The 24591-nt window shown below is 39.0% G+C and overlaps 1 protein-coding gene across 3 annotated transcripts in view; it reads right to left on the reverse strand.

Moving 5' to 3' along the window:
• LOC134673127 (proteasome activator complex subunit 4B-like) overlaps positions 1–24591 on the reverse strand; it is a 65921-nt gene that overhangs the window by 22276 nt on the left and 19054 nt on the right. For all 3 annotated transcript variants that reach the window (XM_063531064.1, XM_063531065.1, XM_063531066.1), the window contains 13 exons: positions 24315–24457; positions 23647–23779; positions 20966–21101; positions 17952–18078; positions 15981–16226; positions 14995–15239; positions 14177–14307; positions 13366–13554; positions 8701–8896; positions 7587–7783; positions 6558–6676; positions 5640–5761; positions 5143–5285 (listed from right to left, as the gene is read on the reverse strand). In XM_063531064.1, coding sequence (XP_063387134.1) covers positions 5143–5285; positions 5640–5761; positions 6558–6676; positions 7587–7783; positions 8701–8896; positions 13366–13554; positions 14177–14307; positions 14995–15239; positions 15981–16226; positions 17952–18078; positions 20966–21101; positions 23647–23779; positions 24315–24457 — 2127 coding nt within the window. The remainder of the gene's footprint in view (positions 1–5142; positions 5286–5639; positions 5762–6557; positions 6677–7586; positions 7784–8700; positions 8897–13365; positions 13555–14176; positions 14308–14994; positions 15240–15980; positions 16227–17951; positions 18079–20965; positions 21102–23646; positions 23780–24314; positions 24458–24591) is intronic.

Here is a 24591-nt window from a genome sequence, read left to right on the forward strand (position 1 = left end):
AATTATTACTAGAATAATAAGAGAAACAAACTGACGGGAATTTTTTTTTCAATCTTATAAATCTTATAGGGTTGGCGGGATCATTTTGGCTGGTGTTGATTGAATAACCAAGGTTGGGCCTACACTAGTAAAGTATTCGTTATAACCGTGTATTGATTCGCTTTCAGTATCCTTGGTTTTAAGAAGTTCGTTGCATTTTAAATATTTTAGCTTGGTTATTGTAGCAAGCAAAGCTCTGCTGATTGCTGTTGATCAATTCGTCAATTGTGGTTGGTGGAACTGACGCTTAAGTGGCAAGTAATATAACGATATGATGAAAATACCTACATATGATGATAAGTATAATATTATCGAATTAAATAAAAATTCTGGATTATTTTAATTAATGAGTTACGGATTAATGAGTTACTGATTAATGAGTTACGGATTAATGAGTTACGGACTAATGAGTTACGGATTAATGAGTTACGGGATTAATGAGTTACGAGATTAATGAGTTACGGGATTAATGAGTTATTGGATTAATGAGTTACAGTAAACGAGTTACGGATTAATGAGTTACGGATAAAGAGTTACGCATTAATGACCTACGGATTAGTGAGTTACAGATTAATGAGTTACGGATTGCTGAGTTACGGATTAATGAGTTACTGGATTAGTGAGTTATTGGATTAATGAGTTACTGGATTAATCAGTTACTGGATTGATCAGTTACTGGATTGATCAGGGACTGGATTACTGGATTAAGCAGTTATTGGATTAATGAGTTATTGGATTAACGAGTTATTGGATTATAGAGTTAATGGATTATAGAGTTAATGGATTATAGAGTTAATGGATTATAGAGTTAATGGATTATAGAGTTAGTGGATTATAGAGTTATTGGATTATCAAGTTATTGGATAATCGCGTTATTGGATTATCGCATTATTGGATTATCGAGTTATTGGATTATCGAGCTATTGGATTATTGAGTTGAGTTATTGGGTTATTGAGTTAAGTTATTGGATTATTGAGTTGAGTTATTGGATTATTGAGTTGAGTTATTGGATTATTGAGTTGAGTTATTGGATTATTGAGTTGAGTTATTGGATTATTGAGTTGAGTTATTGGATTATTGAGTTGAGTTATTGGGTTATTGAGTTAAGTTATTGGATTATTGAGTTGAGTTATTGGATTATTGAGTTGAGTTATTGGATTATTGAGTTGAGTTATTGGATTATTGAGTTGAGTTATTGGATTATTGAGTTGAGTTATTGGATTATTGAGTTGAGTTATTGGATTATTGAGTTGAGTTATTGGATTATTGAGTTGAGTTATTGGATTATTGAGTTGAGTTATTGGATTATTGAGTTGAGTTATTGGATTATTGAGTTGAGTTATTGGATTATTGAGTTGAGTTATTGGATTATTGAGTTGAGTTATTGGATTATTGAGTTGAGTTATTGGATTATTGAGTTGAGTTATTGGATTATTGAGCTGAGTTATTGGATTATTGAGCTGAGTTATTGGATTATTGAGTTGAGTTATTGGATTATTGAGTTGAGTTATTGGATTATTGAGTTGAGTTATTGGATTATTGAGTTGAGTTATTGGATTATTGAGTTGAGTTATTGGATTATTGAGTTGAGTTATTGGATTATTGAGTTGAGTTATTGGATTGGATTATTGAGTTGAGTTATTGGATTATTTAGTTGAGTTATTGGATTATTGAGTTGAATTATTGGATTATTGAGTTGAGTTATTGGATTATTGAGTTGAGTTATTTGATTATTGGGTTCAGTTATTGGAATATTGAGTTATTGGAATATTGAGTTATTGGATTATCGAGCTATTGGATTGTTGAGTTGAGTTATTGGGTTATTGAGTTAAGTTATTGGATTATTGAGTTGAGATATTGGATTATTGAGTTGAGTTATTGGATTATTGAGTTATTGGATTATTGAGTTATTGGATTATTGAGTTATTGGATTATTGAGTTATTGGATTATTGAGTTATTGGATTATTGAGTTATTGGATTATTGAGTTATTGGATTATTGAGTTATTGGATTATTGAGTTATTGGATTATTGAGTTATTGGATTATTGAGTTATTGGATTATTGAGTTATTGGATTATTGAGTTATTGGATTATTGAGTTATTGGATTATTGAGTTATTGGATTATTGAGTTATTGGATTATTGAGTTATTGGATTATTGAGTTATTGGATTATTGAGTTATTGGATTATTGAGTTATTGGATTATTGAGTTATTGGATTATTGAGTTATTGGATTATTGAGTTATTGGATTATTGAGTTATTGGATTATTGAGTTATTGGATTATTGAGTTATTGAGTTATTGGATTATTGGATTATTGGGTTATTGGGTTATTGGATTATTGGATTATTGGATTATTGGATTATTGGATTTTGGATTATTGGATTTTGGATTTTGGATTTTGGATATTGGATTTTGGATTATTGGATTTTGGATTATTGGATTTTGGATTATTGGATTTTGGATTATTGGATTTTGGATCATTGGATTTTGGATTATTGGATTTTGGATTATTGGATTTTGGATTATTGGATTTTGGATTATTGGATTTTGGATTATTGGATTTTGGATTATTGGATTTTGGATTATTGGATTTTGGATTATTGGATTTTGGATTATTGGATTTTGGATTATTGGATTTTGGATTATTGGATTTTGGATTATTGGATTTTGGATTATTGGATTTTGGATTATTGGATTTTGGATTATTGGATTTTGGATTATTGGATTTTGGATTATTGGATTTTGGATTATTGGATTATTGGATTTTGGATTATTGGATTATTGGATTTTGGATTATTGGATTTTGGATTATTGGATTTTGGATTATTGGATTTTGGATTATTGGATTTTGGATTATTGGATTTTGGATTATTGGATTTTGGATTATTGGATTATTGGATTTTGGATTATTGGATTTTGGATTATTGGATTTTGGATTATTGGATTTTGGATTATTGGATTTTGGATTATTGGATTTTGGATTATTGGATTATTGGATTTTGGATTATTGGATTTTGGATTATTGGATTTTGGATTATTGGATTTTGAATTTTGGATTATTGGATTTTGGATTTTGGATTTTTGGATTATTGGATTATTGAATTGGTAATTTGCTATGGATGGAGGAACGGATATATGGTAACGATGAAAAAAAAAGACTGAAATAGAGGATGTTATGTTGTGAGACACGTTTGTGTCATGAGAGTGATTCAGTAAGTAGCACAAAAAAAATGGAATGAAAAATGGAATGGAATGGAGAAAATATGGAATCAAAAAACAAGAGGAATAATGTGCTACATATAAAATTTGATTAAAAAAATGATATGTTGTGAGACACGTTTGTGTCATGAGAGTGATAAAAAAAAAACAGAAAAAAACAAGAGAAATGATGAAAAAAAAAAGCAACCTAATATGTTAAGTAATGTACTTTATATGTAGTGATGATTTGTTTAAAAAAAAAAAAGTAAGTACTTTATATTATGTAGTAGTATGTGTAACATTAATAAAAACTTATATATCTAGATGGATATATTTATTGGATTTGAAATAATAATGTGAAGATATACCTAGATGAATTCAATAAATAATTAAAAAAAAATGTATATAGACAGACAAAGAAATTGTATTAAATGGGTAATGAAGTATTAATAATTTTCTTACTGAATGCCCGATGATTTGACATGCCGAGTGTAAGATTAGATGACAGACGCGATTAGTATGACTGTGCATGAGGACATGCACAATGTCAGGATGGGCGAGTGTAAGATTCATTAAAATTACTAATTATTAGAAACAGATTTAATGAAATAAAGAGTTGAATAATCATTGGTAATCTATAATTTAATAAATTTAAAAGTATCGTGATTGATAGTTGACCTTTGTAAATAGAAGGTAGTTGGAAGAAAGAATAAAAGACGACTGGCATGGCGGTTAGCGGGCATTCGGTTACGGGCAGAGGTGAAGGGAGGACGATTGTGAAGTAAGGTGATTGGAGATTGAACTGTAACGGAATATTGTGATCAAGAAATATATTGTTGTTATGAAAGAAGGAATTTTTATTATACCATGATATACATTTTCGTATAATTACGATACTTTCTATTTAATTTTCCTTCTAATTTGAATATACGAGTATATGTATGAACAATGCTGATGATATGATGTATCAATTTATTTACCTTCTATCAGAGCGTCTTCACTTAACTGTGAGCCATTTACGGCCGATCAGCAATTGTCAATTAGCCATCGTCACAAAACTGAAGGTGAGTGTAAAATGCCATACCTAAATTTTGTTAGGAAAGTGAGAGATAGGGGTGGTTTTCCACCTATCCAATTTCTTTCTTCTTAAGCAAAATGTGAGACGCAACACACATTGGACAAACAAATTGGACAGGTTGAATGCCACCCTTAGACGTGACTTAAACTCGCCATTTTAAAGTACAAGTTAAAATGAAAATTCCCATCTACACTCTGTAAATGGTAACACAAACTGGCTATAAAGCATAGGGTCGAGGCAATACGAGTGCGAGCCCGTCTCCATCAAATGCACGGCGCGGAATGAGGCTCCCTTGAACATGGCGAAAAAACCGACAAAATATGGCGACGATTTGCCTCATGTCGCGGCATGCCTCAGGTTGAGACAGGGTCTCCACTCGCGCGGCAGCCTCTCAACCCGAGGCTGCCTCTTAATTATAATTAAATAAGCCTTTCATCCATATAAGAGACACTTGTAAATACAGATTAGGTATTTAGTTTGTGGATGTACGTTGTTTATGTTATAGAATGTCTCTTAGTGTGGTGTGTCTGTCAGCATAGGCCTCTTCCAACTCTCTCCAATGCTGTCCATCCAGGGCAACTCTGATCCAGTGGGGTCCTAGAGTAAGCCGGATGTCATCTTCCCATCTGGTTATTTGTTTGCCGGTATTGCGCTTATGCTCTAGTTTCCTAGGACAGTGGTGCCGTCATATAGCGGCCATCTCCATACAAATACTGCGACATCCATATTTAGCCGTATTATTTAGTATCGAGACGGCCGCTATATGACGGCACCGCTATCCTAGGAAAACCGATCTTTACAGAGGCTGCCTCTAGTGGATACCTGTGTGTCGTCCACGGGGTCGAGCCGGGCGCTGGCCACGGGCACGTCCACACGGGGCGCGCAGCGCTCGGGCTCTGGTTCGGGAGCGCGCGACGAGCTGCTCACACCCGCCATTTGTGCCATGGAAGCTGCCGTCTTTATCACTACAACACAGTGATAAATCAATGGATGAACGCGATCAAATTGCGCCAGTCGTGTTAAAAATCACTTGTCGCCTCGGTTATCTGAGCGCCTAAGAAAAATAATTTAGATTGGCGTGATTCATGAAAATGACGTTGAAAATAATTTGCCACTTTGATATTATTTATTTATTTAAAACTTCTGATAAAACTGAAGCTATCAAGTGGATTAATTCTCTGGAGTTAAATTTATGATATCTCTGTATCTGTAAATATAATATAATGCCATACGATTAAATAATACTTTGAAATTTGTTTTGAGAGACACAAAATCGAAGAGACCTTTTTGGTCTTATGAATAACGGGGCCGAGCCTTACCGATGTCCCCATTCTCGTCATAAAGGGGTTCCAGTCTTGGACGCACGGAGGCGAGGAAAGCGGCGAAGCGCGGCGCGCCACCGGAGAACACCAACTCCGTGTCGAAAATCGTCATCAGCAAGCTAGTATAATAGAGTAGTATAATGAATATTATGCTTGTCTAAATCGTTGTATAATTAATACTTCAGTTCAAATTGATGTGTCAAAGGTTTTCCAACACTAAAATGTATTTACGGAAACTGCGTGAAATACTTATTAACACTCAAATTGAATCTGGACCCGCTGCACATTATCAAAATATCGGTAAATAAATCACAAACATTTTAATTCTTTATTTTTATGCCGCTTTCATATTTTTTTTCTTTATGCCACTTTTTTCTTTTATGCTGCTTTTAAACTCAAAATAACTATTAATTTATTTTTTCACTTACTTTATTATTATGGTTTTTATTTTTCTGTATATATATATTATATCATTTTTTTATATATTACTAATATTTAATGTCACTCCCTAAGGCCTTGGCAGAATAACAGCGTTGGAATTTGCCTCGTTTGCAAATTGCAACAATATGCTGAGACAGGGCCTTTTCCCTACGCCACACATTGCTGGACCCAAGTGTGTATTTTTTTTTTTCCGTTTTGTTTTTTTAATGTGTACATAATTTCTTTGTTTTGTTGTTCTAATTATCTTATTTCTTTCATATTATTGTCCTGTGTATGTGTGTTTTATGGAATAAATGTCTTTCTTCTTCTTCTTCTATTTTATGCAGCGTAACATAACCAGGTTTAAAAATGATGTACCAGTTATACAAAACACAACGTTATCCAACATAATCATTAACATAATATGGCGTACAAATTAACCGTGAAAGGAAATACTATACATACACTTATTAGTTACATAAAGAATAAACACACCTGCCAACTGTTTCTCTGACATTCTGGTAGGGGTGTTGCATGAAGTTGGCCGCTTCAAGCCTCGCTAGAAGCTCAAAGCCGAGAAGAGCCGTCTGCCACCGAAGAGAGCCTAGAGCACCCTGTGAAAAAAAATGCGCGCATTAGCGTTCTGACCGCCATTATCGTCTGATTAATGAAAAAGCCCAATATCTTTAAGTTTCAGAAGTGTCAAGGGCTCGCAGTTTAGATTTTGGACCCCTAGATTCTATTTTATAATAATAGCTTAAAGTTACAGTCTTACAAACAATACTAAGCTAGAAGTCTTCCTTCGTTGGTCAAGACTTAAGCCCATGTTAATCTGATTAATGTAGGCATGTAAAATTGTAAGTCATAATAAATCCTTTGCCCAGATGGTGCCAAAAACCATTTTCAGAATCACTTTGACAACCATCTTTGCCGGTTAGAGTCGGTATTAGTACTTCTGCGAATGTTATAATCTGTCCATCAAGCAGCCCTCGCCATTGCACGTGTGATTCTGAGTGGGTTTATATAGACCCTACCTTTTAGGCCTGAGTCGGACCATACTGGAGCAATGGGGTTGGTAACTGTCAAGGGTTTGCATAAATGGCGCCGTCATAGCTTATGGGGTTATGTTTAATTGGATCTATATCTGAATCCCTAAAGTCTTTTCTCCTATCTTTGCATTCCCTAATATTGTTTGTCATAATTATCAGTTGTCCTAACACTAAAAACCCTAATTTGGTTTCCCTAATTATTGATTACTTATCCTAATGTTATTAAGCATATTTTCTTTTTTGCGAGGGTCGCAGTTCTAACCCTAACCTAACTTTTGTGGCAGCAAGTTCTAAAACCTAACCATTTATCAGAACCTTACATTATGGAAATTAATCGTTATGACATTTGATTGTTAGGGCATGTGCCCATTAGGACAAACCAGTTAGGGCAAGTGACTTTAGGACAAACGTTGTTAGGGATTCAGAATGACACCCGTTTAATTGACCCATGTGGCTGATACACAGATAGACGCACCTGCAGCGCGTAAAGCCTCGCGCACACGACGAAGGAGGTGTGCTGGTCGGGGTCCTGCGCGCTGCTGGCGGGCGGCGCGCACAGCTGCAGCAGCGCGCGCAGCACGCCGCCGCCGCGCGCCGGCTCCAGCTTCACCACGCCCGACGCCAGCGACGTGCCCCAGTCCTCCATCGTCTCCGGGATCACCGACGTTAACCCTGGGAAAGGGAACACAGTTCAAATCTATCGGCCTAAACTGATTTATTCTACTCGTCGACTGTAATTGTTGAATAGGGTATTTGATTACTAGTCAAATGAGTTTCTTTTTTCGAATTGTCAAAACGATTAACAGAGTAACAATACTATGGAATGGGGTTGGCTGGTGAAAGTTTTTAGCAGATGGCGCCATCATAGCTTGCCCCGTCAATCCCTAGAATTATGTCAAATTTTTGTTTTTTTTAATACCCTGGATGCCAGCCCTTTAAGCCAAATCTCATAGAAAAAGGGGCAAGCTATGATGGCGCCATCTATGCAAACCTTTGACAGTTGCCAACCCCATTCAGAAACACTAGCATGTGACGTCACAAATGTCACAATCAAATTACCTACTCTTTATAGTTTCATACGAGTTTTGAAATAAAAATTGTGTCTAAAATCAATAAATCAACCAACATTATTTTATGTTAGGTTGTATAGTAGAAACAATTTCATCAATAGTTAGAAACGCGCATGTGACACCCTTAATATATCAACATATATAGATAGACTACGAAAACCATTTAGCGTGCTTGTTAGTTTCCATAGGCTACGGTGGCCAAAATCGAGAAAAAACTGTCTAAAAATTTAATTTAGCGCGGAGCAAGTACCAGGCCCTCACGAGTTACGAGAAGGTGTCGTTGACCAGCCCGCCGGGCCGCGGCGGCCGGGGCGCGTACGAGTATGAAGGTATCGCGGCTGCTCGCGTATAGGACGTACGGGGTTCATAAAAAGGCAATTATTAATGCAAGTTTCTCAGATCCTTTTGACGCTTGACCCCACGCTACCCAACTGGCCAGATGCTCTACTAGAAGCTCGCCACATAGGTTTATACCCTAAGACAAAAAAATCCAAAAATATTGTACAAAAGTTAACATACCGGCGCTGTAAACTTCAAGTACACAGTCATAAATGCTCAACGCGTCCTGCCGGCGCCAGTACCGCGGCGCCCGCAGTGCAGACGCGGCCACTTCGGACGCGAAACGTTGAGGCGCTTCCTGTGAATCGGCGGCGCAGCGCCGCGCGTGGATGAGAAACTTCTCCGTGATGACTGGACCGAATTGGGCGAACAGGGACTGTGAACAAAAAATAGCTGATACAGTCAGCAGCAGAAGTTGCTAAGCGGGCGAGGTGTTCAAAATTATCTTGACGCGACTTTATTGTTATGAGAATAAGAGCGTGTCAACCTCACACGCTCTCTTATTAAAATTACCTTGACAGTGTCAAGGTAATTTTGAACACTTCGTCCGCTTAGCAACTTCTGCTGCTGACTGTACATACAAGAAGGCCACGAGAATCAACGACTACTCAGAACGTTTTTTCTTTGTCGAGGCATTATAGACCCCTTTAATTTTGTTTTTTTCAGAATGGCAATTTTGCAACAATATTACAAGACTATTAGAAGCTTCGAGCAACACCGGCTTCCGACACGTCGGAAGGGAGGGGCCCAAGCGATATCTCACCGTACAAATCTTTCTGCCATTTTTCGCGGGGGGAAGGTGCACACAGTCGCACTTCTCACACACTTACATACAAAATCCAATCAGAGGCCCTACCGCGAACCACGTTCGACGTGTTGCCTCTCTATGGCACTTGTAAATTCATACGTAAGTGTGACAGGGAGGCAACACGTCAAACGTGGTTCGCGGTAGGCCCTCTGTAATGACGACACAAATACATAGAAAATGACACACGTCAAAGACAAATCTTGCAAACCTCGATCTCTTTTTGTGTACGGACGAGTGACTAGTGTCACAACACGCACACTAACACATTTTCGTTGAAGTATGTCATTGTATTCTGAGAGATGAGAAGTCAGATTTGTCGCTCGACCGATCCGCAATTTGTACTGAGCAAGCAAAATCGATAAATCCAACAATTACTTGAGACTAAAATATAATAATTGTATTTAAATGTAATTAAACGTATGATATGTAAAAAAAAATTATTACATGTGAAATGTAACACTTTCTTTTTGTAAATTTGATGTCCCCGACCTCTTTTTATAGCAAAAAACCGAGCAAACAGGCATTTTTGTGCAGCAGTGTTCACGCGCGCGTCTGGACTCGGTCTAGTGAAAAATCCAAGTGCAACTAGTTTTATTACCCGCGCTAGATTAGATTGACGCGCTAATCTTGTACCTCGGCAGAGGGGAAACAGTGCGAATGCCGCCTCCCTTCCGTGTTGCTCGAAGATTAGAAGATTAGAACAAATTAAATTATTTTTAATTTGTTTTTATTTCAAGTAAAAGTTTCAACTAAGTTCGATTCCAGCCTGGGGCACTGGAGGCCGTGGTCACTTTTTCTTAGTATATGCCATAATTTGTGACGTTCCACGGGAAAAGGTACCTTATGAGGGTTTCTAGTTTCGGAGATATGAAATGTTTTGTAAAGAGGTGAAAAAATGCTCAAATTTTTTTTATTGTGTGATCTGAAACCTTAATGCGTAACGATTGTTTACCTGTTTTTATTTTTGTTATAAGTTAATTATAAGCCTAGTAATGTCGTCTCAGAGTTTAGTACAAAAGGTACCTTATGGAAAAAAGGTTGAAAATTACCAAAAAAACTAGTCAATACGGGAAAAGAAGTTTGGTAGAGAACTGTATTAGCATTCCGCAAAACTAATTTGATAATTTCAGTTCTGGTTGGGGCGCCTAGCAAATATTATAACCGTACATCGACCGACATTACAAATCCAAGTAGCCTGCTATTATACCAAAGTTACTCTCGTCAAGTCTTTCTTAACTAGAATAATCTTCATTTGGTTTGGTCGCATGCAATAAATCAGCCATTGGTTTGCTGAAAAATGCCAATACCCGACGCATTACCTTATGGAATATCTGAGGTCATTGAACCTCAATGCCGCTTGTCTTCAATGGCCACCAAAATATATTATTGATAAGAAATAGACGATTTATACCATCTTTACCCCAAAATATTATAAGTTTATCCTAACTGTTCCATCATCATCATGCCTCATCATGTAACTTAACCACAAGGTACCTTTTCATTACATACAAATTATTGGTCTTTTTTAAGATTATTATGACGAAGAACTAATTAAATTTGTGGCAGTTTAATGTAAATTAATATTTTCTATTCATAAAAGATAAACTTCAATGTGATTGATGTTTTGTAGTGATGTATTATGAGATTTATTTCCATAAGGTACCTTTTCGTAAATGTATGGAGCAAATACTGTTATTGTTATGTAAGTTTAAAGTGGCATAAGGTGTTAAATATAGTATTTAGTTGGGGTTTTAGGATTTATTTCATTTGAATGACAGAATTTCTTTCATATGTGCTCAGAAAAATTGATTGTGTGTTACATTAAAAGTAAAAATATTCAATTTTCTGATTTTATATGAATAAGTTAAAAAATAAATTTTTACCTCTAAATCGGTATTGTTTTTTGCTTAAACTGTCTCTCAGTGTCGTTTTCTAATAGATAAAATTTAAATCTTGAGAGCTCATTGCAATCAATCGTGAAAATGAAATAAAACTTTATTTTCAAGAGATTGGTTAGTATACATATAAATCAGTCGATATCAAAGGTTTCTATTTGCATTACAGAACAAGTCGCAACATTTTTTTAATCTCAGATATATAAGGTATTATTATTTGTAGTCAACTATGTAACTTACTTCAGGAACATAGTTTTTTAGGCGGCTAAACTTAAAACTTCTCTATCGTAAAGTTGCTCAATTCACAACATTATTTTCAAAAAATCATATCTCTGTAACTACGCAACTTAGGAGGTTGATCTTTTGTGTTATCGATAGCTTATTTATTGTAGATTACTGGGGTATGCATAACTCCATACCCGCCATAAGGTACCTTTGACCGTGGGACGTCACATTTCAGTTTATAATATTACAATAGTTATTTGTTCAATATGCAATAGTCAGACTAGGTGGGTAACAGATTCTTCACGAGCAAATGTAACCTGACGCAATAAAAAGCTAAGGAAGACTAACTGGGATTTTAATACAACTCATATATCAACTAACCTTGAACATGGAGAACCAATGGCTCCCCAACCTTCTTTCTAAATCACTGTGACATCTATCCTCAGTAGGATTGTAATAGAAAACAACTGCAATACATCAACTGACCTTGAACATGGAGAACCGCACTCCACTGAACTTGTCCTTGCCCTTCTTTTCTTCCACCGTCAAGGACACCGGCTTGTCCACGTTGGCGCCATCGGAGAACTCGTGTATATGGCTCCCAAACCTTCTTTCTATAATATCACTGCCACATCTATCCTCAGTAGGATTAAAATAGAAGCAATACATCAACTAACCTTGAACATGGAGAACCGCACTCAACTGAACTTGCCCTTGCCCTTCTTTTCTTCCACCGTCAGGAATGACACCAGCTTGTCCACGTTGGCGTCATCGGAGAACTCGTGTATATGGCTCCCCAACCTTCTTTCTATAATATCACTGTGACATCTATCCTCAGTAAGATTGTAATAGAGAACAATTGCAATACATCAACTAACCTTGAACATGGAAGGATGGGTGAAGATCGGGCAGCCAAAAGGGCCTACTTGGGTCGACCAACTGGACGCCGTCTTGTTGGTCATCCTAAATACCGTTGGGCAGATAGAGTGGAGGCAGATCTCCGTGAGCTCGGCGTCGGCGAAAGCTGGCGGGATACCGCTCTGGACCGATCAAAGTGGCGTGCTCTTGTGTTGTAGGCCAAGACTCATTTTGGGTCACCGCGCCAACCAAGTAGTAAGTAAGTAATCTTGAACATGGAGAACCGCACTCCACTAACTTGTCCATCCCCTTCTTCTCTTCCACCGTCAGGAATGACACCAGCTTGACCAAGTTGGCGTCATCGGAGAACTCGTGTATATGGCTCCCAAACCTTCTACTCGTACTATAATACTGCCCTCCTGGCTTTTAAGCCGAAAAGCGCTATCTCAAAAACAAATGATTTTGAAAATAGAATTCTCAGTTATAGAAACTAAAGTATAAATTAGCAATGCATTTTCTTTTGAGATAGCGCCACTCGGCTTAGCAGGGCAGAATATCTCTATGACATCTATCCGTAGTAGGATTGTAATAGAAAACAATTGCAATACATCAACTAACCTTGAACATGGAAGGATGGGTGAAGATCGGGCAGCCAAAAGGGCCTACTTGGGTCGACCAATTGGGCCCCGTCCTGTTGGTCATCCTAAATACCGTTGGGCAGATAGAGTGGAGGCAGATCTCCGTGAGCTCGGCGTCGGCGAAAGCTGGCGGGATACCGCTCTGGACCGATCAAAGTGGCGTGCTCTTGTGTTGTAGGCCAAGACTCATTTTGGGTCACCGCGCCAACCAAGTAGTAAGTAAGTAACCTTGAACATGGAGAATCGCACTCCACTGAACTTGTCCTTGCCCTTCTTCTCTTCCACCGTCAAGAATGACAGCAGCTTGTCCACGTTGGCGTCATAAGACTCAACTCGTGTATATGGCTCCCCAACCTTCTTTTTATAATATCGCTGCGACATCTATCCTCAGTAGGAAACAACTGCAATAACATCAACTAACCTTGAACATGGAGAACCGCACGCCACTGAACTTGTCCTTGCCCTTCTTCTCTTCCACCGTCAAGAAGGACACCAGCTTGTCCACGTTGGCGTCATCGGAGAAGAAGTCGTGGATGTGACGCTCGCCCTCCTCCATCTCTGCGGGGGGGACGTCGCTGGAGAATACTTGTTGCGATGCTGGAGCGGCTACCTGAGGATTTATAGAGGGATTATAGTCTGTATCTTTAGGTATTAAAAAAAGAGTAAACAAAATCTACCCTCTGATGCAGCGGTTCTCAAACGTTTTTGGTGACGGAACCCTTTTGGAAAGCGAAATATTTGACGGAGCCCCAAATTAAATATTTTCGTTCGTCACTGTCGACCAGATATACCTATACAAGAGCTGGTTTTTTTCTTCTTATTATTACAAGTTCCTAGGTCCCTAGGGTTCCGCGGAACACACTTTGAGAATGGCTACTCTAATGACTGGTTAAGCCTGTTGAGAAAGATGACAATTGACAACATTACACGATCAAATAATGTAGGTTAAAGTCAGGTCGCTCAGTGACAGATCCTGGCGGTTTTGTAATTGGTAGGTTAACCAATAAATGCTACCCGTACAAATTCTTTGTTTACTCTTATTTAAGTACCTAAAGATAGAGAGTTTAGTTTGAAGAATTCTGTTAGTATAGGTAGAAAAATGTTTGTTTAAACTTCTTAATGTCAAATTAGGTCTTATTCAGTACAAGGACAGTGCAGAAAACGAGGGAAGGCCTTTGCCCAGCGGTGGGATACCAAAGTAGGCTAATAAAAAAAAAACAATATGTAGGTACCTCAAGTTCTTGGGGCCAGCAGTAGAAGCCATAATTGGGGTTCCTTAGCCACGGCCGGTCCCACTCTTCATCAGTCTCAGGCACTTTCTTGTCTTCGGACCACATAGCCCATTCTAAGTCTTTTCTGTAACCTAAAACGAATAAAAATCACACAATTATTTATGTAGAGTTGGTGTCCCGCTGAGTTTGTTGCCGGTCCCAATTGGGATACCCTCCTCCAATTGACGGACTTAGGGTCGGTTGCACCAAACTGTTACGAACGTTAAAGAGTTCGCTAAATTTTTATGTATGGAAAGTTTCATAGTAAAGGCGCGGGGCGCGCCGGCTGACGATGATCAGTCTGTCAAATGTGGTTGGTGCAACTGGCACTTAATCTCGTGCCGCCCAATGTACATCAGCACATGTGCACTCAGTTTTGATGGAATATCAACCTTAATTAAAAACAAAGTAGGTAGCATTTCACTTGTCTCGTAAAATTTTTGAACAAATGAAATTCAACCTAATTGAAAATACAACAAGATTCTAACTTCCTTGCCTATAATTTTGTATGGTGGGCAGCACGAGGTTAAATCTTCTCGAGGCAGACGTGTAGTGTTGGAGCCGGTATAGCTTTATTTGACGTTCATAACCGCATTGTAATATGTCTACTTGAATAATAAACTAACTTTATCTTTATTGGTAAGACTTTTATATAATACAGAATTTTACTTTCGGACAATATGAAAATACTCTGATGGGTAGTAGGTCAGCATTTGCATAGCTCTAGCCGACGCTTGGATTTTTTATTATTATTTCCTGATAGTAGCTAAGCTACCTACCTGGCTCAAACTTTTCCGGTTTCTTCACCCCCGCTATCTCATACGGGTCCACCTTAATCTTCTTAAGCTCCCTCTTTCTCTGCTGCAGCGCGAAGTGCGTGAACCTCTGTGCTGTTCTGCGTACTGCTATGTCGTCGTGTAGTAAAGAGTGTAACGCGAGGCGGACTGCGCGGGCCGTGTAGGGGGTTTGGACTGATGGACAGTAGGTCAGCATTTGCATGGCTAGCTCGAGACGGCGCCACTGACTGAAATAAAAAAGGTAATATTATCATGTATCAACATTAAGCGCTGCCAGTACTGTCTTTACCCTTACGGCACATGGGGCTCGTGCCCAGGGCCCCCATCCTCAGGGGGCCCCGAGATCAGACAGTAACAGTATATTTGATTACCCATAATAAATAGGTCAGAGTAGAAAAATGTTAGTTCAATTTTTCTTTCTTTACTTTCCAAAAGGCCCCAAAAGTATTATGTGCCCAAGGGCCCCACCATAGTTTAAGACGGCCCTGAGCGCTACACACAATATTTTCTGTATTCTAAAGTTAAGAAAAAGAAGTAAATTAAGTCAATGGGTGAATTAAATGTTCACAATTCAGATGTAAAAAATTACAACCAGAAATCTTACTTTCGGAAAAAGAAAAAACACGTTCACGTGTGTGAGCCGTATTGTACACCCAGCTGCAAAAGTGCATACCCAATTAGAAATGAATTCCACTCATAAAGTGGGAATGGACTTTTGCAGCTCGTTGTTTGTCATTCTGAACAAATTATATAGGTACTTAAGCACATAATCGGAACGTCGGCGTTTTATTTTATTTATTAAGTACAACCACATCGTATGTATTACATATGTTGCATTACAATAGAGCCAAAGTACTTCACCTGATACAATACGACAATTATGGAGTACATAGCGTTGTCTAAGTATAAGTTGTTTTATTAGGATACGTGCGTCACTTCTACAGTTGAACAAATGCTATAGTACTTACATATTAGGAGTCTCAGCAACGTCAACCAACTCATCAACCAACGCCGTGTAGATTTTCTCGATCTTATCCGAATGCGCTAGCTCCCTAGCCTCGGCATTGGCCAATAATTCCGCCAGCTTTGCTTCAGAGAGCTCAGCTTCGGTGAAGAATCGCTTGGCTGCTTCTATGGCGGACTGGGAGATGACCAGACGGGTGTTTACTGTGGGGAAGTGGCGGTGGAGGGTCTCGCTGAACGCTTGCTCCAATCTGGAAAAGGAAAAGTTTCATAGTCATACCGTAGATGTGCTCTTTATTAACCCATCACTACACCTAAGTCCCACTTGCACCACATGGTTAACACCGGTTAAACCGTTAACCCAGTGGCAAATTGTACTGCTAACCATGGTAACACCAGGTTTAACCGGTTAGCCCGGGTTAGTTGGGATGGTGCAAGTGGCCCTTATTAAACTAAGTCCCCCGTCCCCCGCCGCATCTGTCTGTTTGTTTGTTCGCGAACGATAAACTCACAAACTACTAAACGGATTTTCATGCTGTTTATTGATAGGTGAAAACTTTTCACCTATCAAGAGAGTGATTCTTGAGGAAGGTTTAGATGTATAATTTGTTAACTTGTGCGAATCCGGGGCGGTTCGCTAGTTAAGATATAAAATCAATAAGATATAGTCGCTAAACAACCTAAATATAAAGTATTTTTTATTTGTGTGCAGGTACATTTTTTAAATAGTTTTTGTTTCCGTTTAGGTCCATTTTACTGGAGTCAGTTATGTAACGCTGCCATACATGACCCAAAAAAATGTTATTAAGCTATGAGCTTCATCACATCTGATATTTGAGTAATTCTAAGCATTTCTAGCCTGAAGTGGGGGGGAGGGTGGGGTACAAAGACGGCCGCCATCCGTCATCTTTAAAAAAAATCTACTCTGATCCTGGTGGGTACTAGGGCAAGTTTGGTATCATTTTCGTATAAACCAAAGACGTAGAATTCATTGCTGATATTTGTTTTTTCAATTTCATAGTAATTTTACAAGAAAAACGTAAAAAGGTGAAAAATTTGGTTGGAGATTTTTGCTACGCGGAGCCGAAACTACAAAAGATAGAAAGTTGAAATTTGCACACTAGATTACATTTATAAAGTGTACAAGAGATAAGAAGCGATTTTGAGAAATTCAACCCCTAAGGGGGTTAAAAAGGGGATGAAAGTTTGTATGGGGTTCAAGTTTTATTTTAAGCTAGGAATTTGAAACTTCGTAAAACGATATATTATTAAAATACAAGAAAACTAATTTCAGCGTTTTTGAAAATTCATCCCCTAAGGTGGTGAAAAAGGAGTTGAAAGTTTGTATGGATATCAAAAAAATTTTCGAACGCGGGACTTGAATCTTTGTATTTGGGGATATTATTAAAAGACAGGAAAAGTAATTTCAGCGTTTTGTAAAATTCATCCCCTAACAGGGTTAAAAAGGGGTTGAAAGTTTGAATCCATTACAAATCCGAGTAGACACACATTTCTTATTGCCTCCCAGGCTTGAAATGCTTAGAATTACTCAAGGAACATATGTGATGAAGCTCATAGCTTAATAAAAAATTTTTGGGTCAACTTTATAACTGCTTCCGCTAATTTGACTCGTAGCGAATGTCATTAATTATCATTAGGCATTAAATTCACCATCTGTACATCTTGTGCAACAAATCTGCCGGTTTTTGAGACTAAAATAATTCACGAGAGAGATGAGTTTTCTGAAGTTCAGACTAGGTCAGGCGTGGCTCACTCCGCGATTTCGTCACTTTGCTACACGTAGCTAAAACTTCATCCGTTCGACCCCAATTTTGGGGTGTGCCATAAGCCGCGCGTGGCGCTGTCGCCACCTAGCGGCCATATCTGTGCTGATCGTGACAGACGCGTTTTGTTAGAGAGTGAGTCTTCTGTACCTAGTACTATTATTTATTCTGTGACTAGGTGTAAAGTCTTACCGTAGTATGCTAGGTTTTTCACTGAGCGGCGCTTTGAGTATAGCCGGCCAGAGCGTCTTGACCACCTCCCAGTCTTGTTTGGCCGTCAGTGGGCCAGTGCGCGGTCCCAGCATTATGAACAGAGCTCCTGGGGACAAATAAATGTGTTTTTTTGGCAAAATATAATATATGTACCCCTATAAGGGCGACTTGCAACATTCACTAACCCGGGTTAACTGGTTAAATTAGCTTCACTTGCACCATTCCACTAACCCGGGGTTAACCGGTTAAACTGTTAACCCAGTGTCAAATTGTACTGGTAACCATGGCAAATACAGGATTTACCAGTTAACCCCGGGTTTGTGACTGGTGCAAGCGGCCCTTAGGAGTTAATATGATTTCCAGTACAATTTGACACTGGGTTGACGGTTTAACCAATGTGGGAATACAGCGAGTGGGCAGGAGACCTCGAGTTAATATTAGAAATCGGCTTCAAACGGGCTCGGAGAAAAATGGCATTGAGAAGGCCCAATACAATTTTTATCGGAATCACATCGTAGGCTGTGGATATGCATCAGCGATACATTATTTATTGACGGTATTGGAATCGGAATTTCCATATTAGGGGTGTTTTTCGATTTGTCAGAATCTGTTAAATACCTATCGATTATAGGCCAGATTCTTTACTACAGCGGTCGGCAACCTTTTAGCAGCCAAGGGCCACATAGCAGTTAACGAAGTGGACGCGGGCCGCACTTTGTTAATATTTATGACTTTATCAGACATTGTCATTTGTCAATATTACATACAAAATAGCCAGGGAGGCTCGCGGGCTGCAAGTGAGAGGTTCGCGGGCCGCTGGTTGCCGACCGCTGCTTTATTATATAATTGTAAATGTTGATAAAGAATTACGAACAAACAAGACATGGATCAAAAGCTTAAAAAAGAAGGAAGAAACGAAAAATAGCCGTGCGGAAATCATAAAGGTTGCAACAGACTTTTACAGTAACTTATATAGCGCCACAACAACACATAGAGATCCAATAGATAACTATTCACCGAAACCTCAGGTGTCAAATGAAATATCAAGATATGTCATAGAGCCTATAGACTGTGAAGAAATTATAGAGACAGTACGAAAGCTAAAATCAGACAAAAGTCCAGGCTCGGATCACATTACGAACGACGCTATAAAAATCGGTCAAGATATACTAGCCAGGCCACTAGCAAATTTATTCAATCATATTTTAGAAACCACTGAAACACCAACACAATGGTCTGAATCTAATATTATTTTGCTTTATAAAAAAGGAGACCCTGAAAATATCAGCAATTACAGACCGATAAGCCTTCTGCCATCCATATATAAACTTTTTTCAACCATTATAAACCAGAGAATAAATGTATCACTAGAACAAAAACAACCCATCGAACAAGCCGGCTTTAGAAAAGGTTTTTCTACGATGGACCATATCCATACCTTGGAGTTAATAATAGAGAAGTTTCAGGAACAAAACCGACCATTGTACGTAGCTTTTATCGATTATCAGAAAGCTTTCGACACTGTATCCCACGAAAGTATATGGACAACACTAAAAGCTCAACAGGTAGAGACAAAATACATAGATATTCTAAAATCTATATACAATAAGAGTACGAGCCGAGTAAAACTGGAAACGATTGGTCCGAGCTTTCAAGTAAAAAGAGGAGTAAGGCAAGGGGATCCCCTGTCTCCAAGAATTTTTATTGCTATTTTAGAAAACATTATTAGCAAACTAGATTGGCAAAAACAGGGCTTACTGATACAAAGAAAAACCTTAAGTCACCTCAGATTTGCAGACGATTTAGTACTACTGGCGGAATCAGCACCAAATCTGCAATACATGATCGAAACTCTACATAAAGCTAGTCGGCAAATAGGTCTTGAAATGAATATTTCTAAAACAAAAATCATGTCAAATTATAAAAAATCGAACATCACACTAGACAATCAATTATTACAATATGTGGAACAATATATATATTTAGGCAAACAAATTGGATTCAACAGAAATAGCAATGAACTAGAAGTAGAGCGGAGAGTGAAAATTACATGGAATAAGTACTGGAGTCTAAAGGAAGTGTTTAAAAGTAAATTGCCAATAAAGCTGAAAAAGAAAGTTATGAACACATGTATAATTCCATGTTTAATATATGCAAGTCAAACTTGGAAATTCACCAAATAAATCCAGAATTTAATAATAACGTGCCAGAGAGGTATGGAACGTAGCCTGTTAAACTTGAAAAAAATTCAAAAGGTACGACACACGAAGATAAGAACAGCGATTAAAACTATAGATGCACTCAACCAAGCTGAAAAGTTGAAATGGCGATGGGCCGGACATGTGGCACGACTTAAAGACCGCAGATGGACGAAAATTGTCACTCTATGGAAAGGCCCTCCAGGCAAGCGACGCAGTGGAAGACCACACTCACGCTGGGACGAGGACATTATAAAAATAGCTGGACCAAACTGGCACCAAACAGCATTAGACCGAACAAAATGGCAAACTTTGGAAGAGGCCTTCACCTGAGAGGGGTTCCTGTTACGTAAAAATTATTTAGTAAATATTTATAAGCAAACTAACAATTCTAAACTATACCTATTTATTAAGCATAAAATAAAAATTGATTACTAACCATAAAGTAAGAAATATTTAACACTATAAACCTGTAACAATTTAGCGGGAAATAAAAGGCTTTTTATTTTTATTTTATTTTATTTATTTATTAAATGGTGATATACCAAAATTTTACGATAAGCTGGCACCAGAAGATGGATCTGCTCATGACTACTCGAGGAAAAAAAAGATAAAAAATATATCTCAACTTATTATGGCATTACAAAAAAAAAAATCAACATCCCTAGTGGTATTTTTAACGACCATGTCGACAATTTTGCTTTTTTTTTTCCTCAAGTAGGCATGAGCAGGTCCATCTTCTGGTGCCAGCTTATCGTTGAATTTTGGAACACGATGTATAGGTATGCTATGTACCTTTGTGCCTCGCATGCCACTCGTCGCCCTCGCCGCCTTGGTGAAGCAGCTCGGCCAGTTTCGGTACCAGAGCGCGGTACGAGTACGGGTAGTGGGATAACATCCACGACAGGCGGAGTTGAGCGAGCATTCGCACCTGCAACAATATCACTATGTTTTGACACATTGCAAGAGTGAAGTATCTGCCACCTCGTGTACTAAATCTAAATTAGAAACTTAACATTTTTTTAAACACTTTGGCACCTATCCTTTTAAAATTGCATACACGGTGTAACATGAGGACCGAATAATTTTAACCACGCATTTCTGAGGTCAAGAGAAGTAAAAAATGTAATATGAGTTTAGGTCAATTTTGCCAAAAAAAATTTTTTTTTGTTTTGGTTTTTCAATTTTTTGAATGTATTTGTACATAAAAAATAAATGTTATTGGTAAACTTGTCACTTAAAATTGATTTTTACATTTTTTTTCGTAGACCCTACTTTTTGCAAAGTGTTACTTGTCACTTTTTGACATCTATCAATAAGGATAGCATCAACATCACCATCAAAAAGGCCTTTGACACTATGTAACAATAAAAACTTGTTTTTTTTTTTTAAATTAATAATATCTCTGAAACTAGGCGAATTTCAAAAAAGTTTATAGGACATTTTTGTCTCTAAATATGATCAGGAATACGCTGTTGGAATTATTCGGTATACTCATGTTACACCGTGTATATTCGGGAAATTGTGTTCGCATGATGTACTCTTTTTTTTATGTTATCTCTCTGTTTTCTAGACTGATTCAAATTATATATAATAATGTGTCTTCAGTTCCTTTTGAGCGATTCTGTTTTATTCCATCAGTGGAAACTGTTTTTGCTCATGTATTAGTCATATTTTTTTTTTTTTTTTTATTATGAATGGGCTTACTCATGGCCACAGACTAGCCGAGGCGTAGACGTGGCCTACGATGGAGCGAGCTCGCCCAGAAGGTGCCTGTTCACTCTTGATTTGAAGGTTGCCGGGTTATAAGAACACGGAAATATAGACGCCGGCAGGGAATTCCATTCCTTGGCAGTTCGCATAAGGAAAGTAGAAGCAAAGCGCTTCGTGCGAATTGGTGGAATATTTACCATGTAAGGATGGAAACCGGCCGTGCGTCTAAAAGTCCGATGGTAGAATGGGGACGGTGGTATAAGCTCGTGTAGCTCTTGGGCACACTCCCCGAAGTGCAGCCTGTAGAATACCGACAGGCTGGCGACTTTCCGCCGATGGGCCAAAGACTGAAGCTTAGCCGTTAGCTTCTTGTCGCCAATCATCCTCCTGGCTCTGCGCTCCACTGAGTCCAAAGCGGCGAGTTGGTATTTAGCTGAGCCATCCCACAGGTGGCTGCAATACTCCATACACGACCGGACTTGAGCTTTGTAAAGTGTTAGAAGCTGTCCAGGTGTGAAGTATCGCTTCACCTTATTTAGGACGCCCAGCTTTCTGGCCGCAGTTTGAGCTTTAGACTCAATGAAGCTGCCGAAGCTGAGGACTGAACTCAGCTCCATGCCGAGGAGTTCCAGACTGTCGGCAATAGGTACAGATGCACCCCGGAAAGAAGGAGTCAGGTCGAATGGACTCCGTTTTGCGGAAAATAGACACGTCTGCGTTTTGGAGGCATTGAACGTGACCAGATTGTCATCACCCCACTGGGAAACGAGACTAAGGGTCAAGTTCATTCGCTCAACCATGGCCTCTCTCTGTGAACGTATATCCTCCCTGCTGTCCCCTGCACTAGCCAAATATCTTTCAACAACCGTACTGTCATCTGCATAACCTACAATGCTGGGTTGCAGCATGTCGTTAATGTGGAGCAGGAAAAGGGTTGCGGAGAGAACAGACCCCTGAGGAACACCAGCGTCAATGGCCATGAGGTCCGAAGAGCAGCCATCAATAACTACTCTGATCGACCGTTCACTCAAGAAATCAGATAGCCAGCTACAAAAGTCAGCAGGGATGCCGTATGCAGGAAGCTTGCTAAGGAGACTTGCGTGCCAAACCCTGTCAAAGGCCTTCGAGATGTCCAGTGAAACAGCAAGCGCTTCACCGTTCCTCTCGATGGCCTCGCCGCAGCAGTGCGTGACATACGCTAAAAGATCCCCAGTAGACCGACCTCGGCGAAAGCCATACTGACGGTCACTGAGCAGATCATTTGCTTCGAGGTATGCCAGCAGCTTGCCGTTAAGTACCCTTTCCATGACTTTACAGAGCATGGAGGTAATGGCGATTGGTCGGTAATTGCAGGGATCAGCACGACTACCCTTCTTGGGTACTGGCTGCACGTTTGCAAGCTTCCAGGATTTCGGCACCGTTCTTGTTTGGAGAGAGAGGCGGTACAGGCGTGTCAGTACAGGAGACAACTCAGGCGCACACTGCTTTAGTACACGTGCAGGTATACCGTCTGGTCCATTGGCCTTATTCACGTCAAGATTCTGCAGAGCTCGGCGTATCATATAATATCTATATTCTGTATTAATGTAAGCTGTTTGTTTCCCAATAAAATAAAATAAAAAGACGGAAGCCACCGTGAGCGGGTGGGCAATGGCTTATGCGTTAGCCGCGTAATTTGCAGTTGGTTACAATCCGCCTTCGGCTACTGGATGGTTTGGTTGGTCACTTTATCTAGGTTTACCGAGACCGAGAGTAATATTTACCGAGCTGTAAGTATTGATGGACAGTTCATACAACGCGTTGAGTGCTTGCAGTGCGGATGGTGTTATCCCCGCGTCGCATACGAGGTCTAGTCGAGCCTCGTCTTGTAGTCTGGCCCCATCTGCCACCAGCGTTCTGTGGAAAAGAAAGTTGTAAGTAGTCAATGTGTGAAGCACTCTAACATATGGATAATCATAGTATATTATATCTTGTATAGGCATGGATTGGGCACCACATCTGAGATCACGCAAAAACATGTCACGTAGCCAATAATACTAATGATAGCGGGATTTTGAAACCAGCATTTCTTCAAAGAATTTGGCTTAAAAATATTGTGCACTATAAGCACATTCACTCATTCGTTCACAAACGTCTTTTTTGCAATCAGTGTCTATAATTATTCACCTCACCCGTCCTGATTATACGCGTTATTGATGACAGTTCAGAATACAGTTTACTCAGACAAAATTTTCTTAACACCTTACATCACATGGCGACCCTGCCAGTACGACTTTGTGCTGCACTAGCAGAGTACTTCTAACCAGAAAAGAATTTGTATACAGATAAAAACTTGTACATATGGTGAAATTGGTGGAGCGCTTTTATTGAATGACAATAATTTTAATAATAATAATTTTAAATTAGGTACTAATATAAAATTTATAGGTACCTTAATTTGGCGGCACCATGAGCGTCACCCGCCACGCCACCACGGCCGTCCAGCGCGCGTTCCAACGCCCCGTATGAACGAAGGCGAGCCTCGAGCCCCGAGCCTGAGCGTAGCCCCTTCATCACCACCGCTCGCTCCCAAACCTGACGAAAATCCGAATTGTATGCCTGGGTATCCAGCGGGACTAGTTTTGAAACAGATATAAATAATTTGGGGACTATGAATTGTTAACGCCTCGTCTTTGTTCGGGAATCTTCGGGAGCCGTCGACGACGCAA

This window comes from Cydia fagiglandana, chromosome 18 (assembly GCF_963556715.1).
Source record: "Cydia fagiglandana chromosome 18, ilCydFagi1.1, whole genome shotgun sequence".
NCBI classification, from domain to species: Eukaryota; Metazoa; Arthropoda; class Insecta; order Lepidoptera; family Tortricidae; genus Cydia; species Cydia fagiglandana.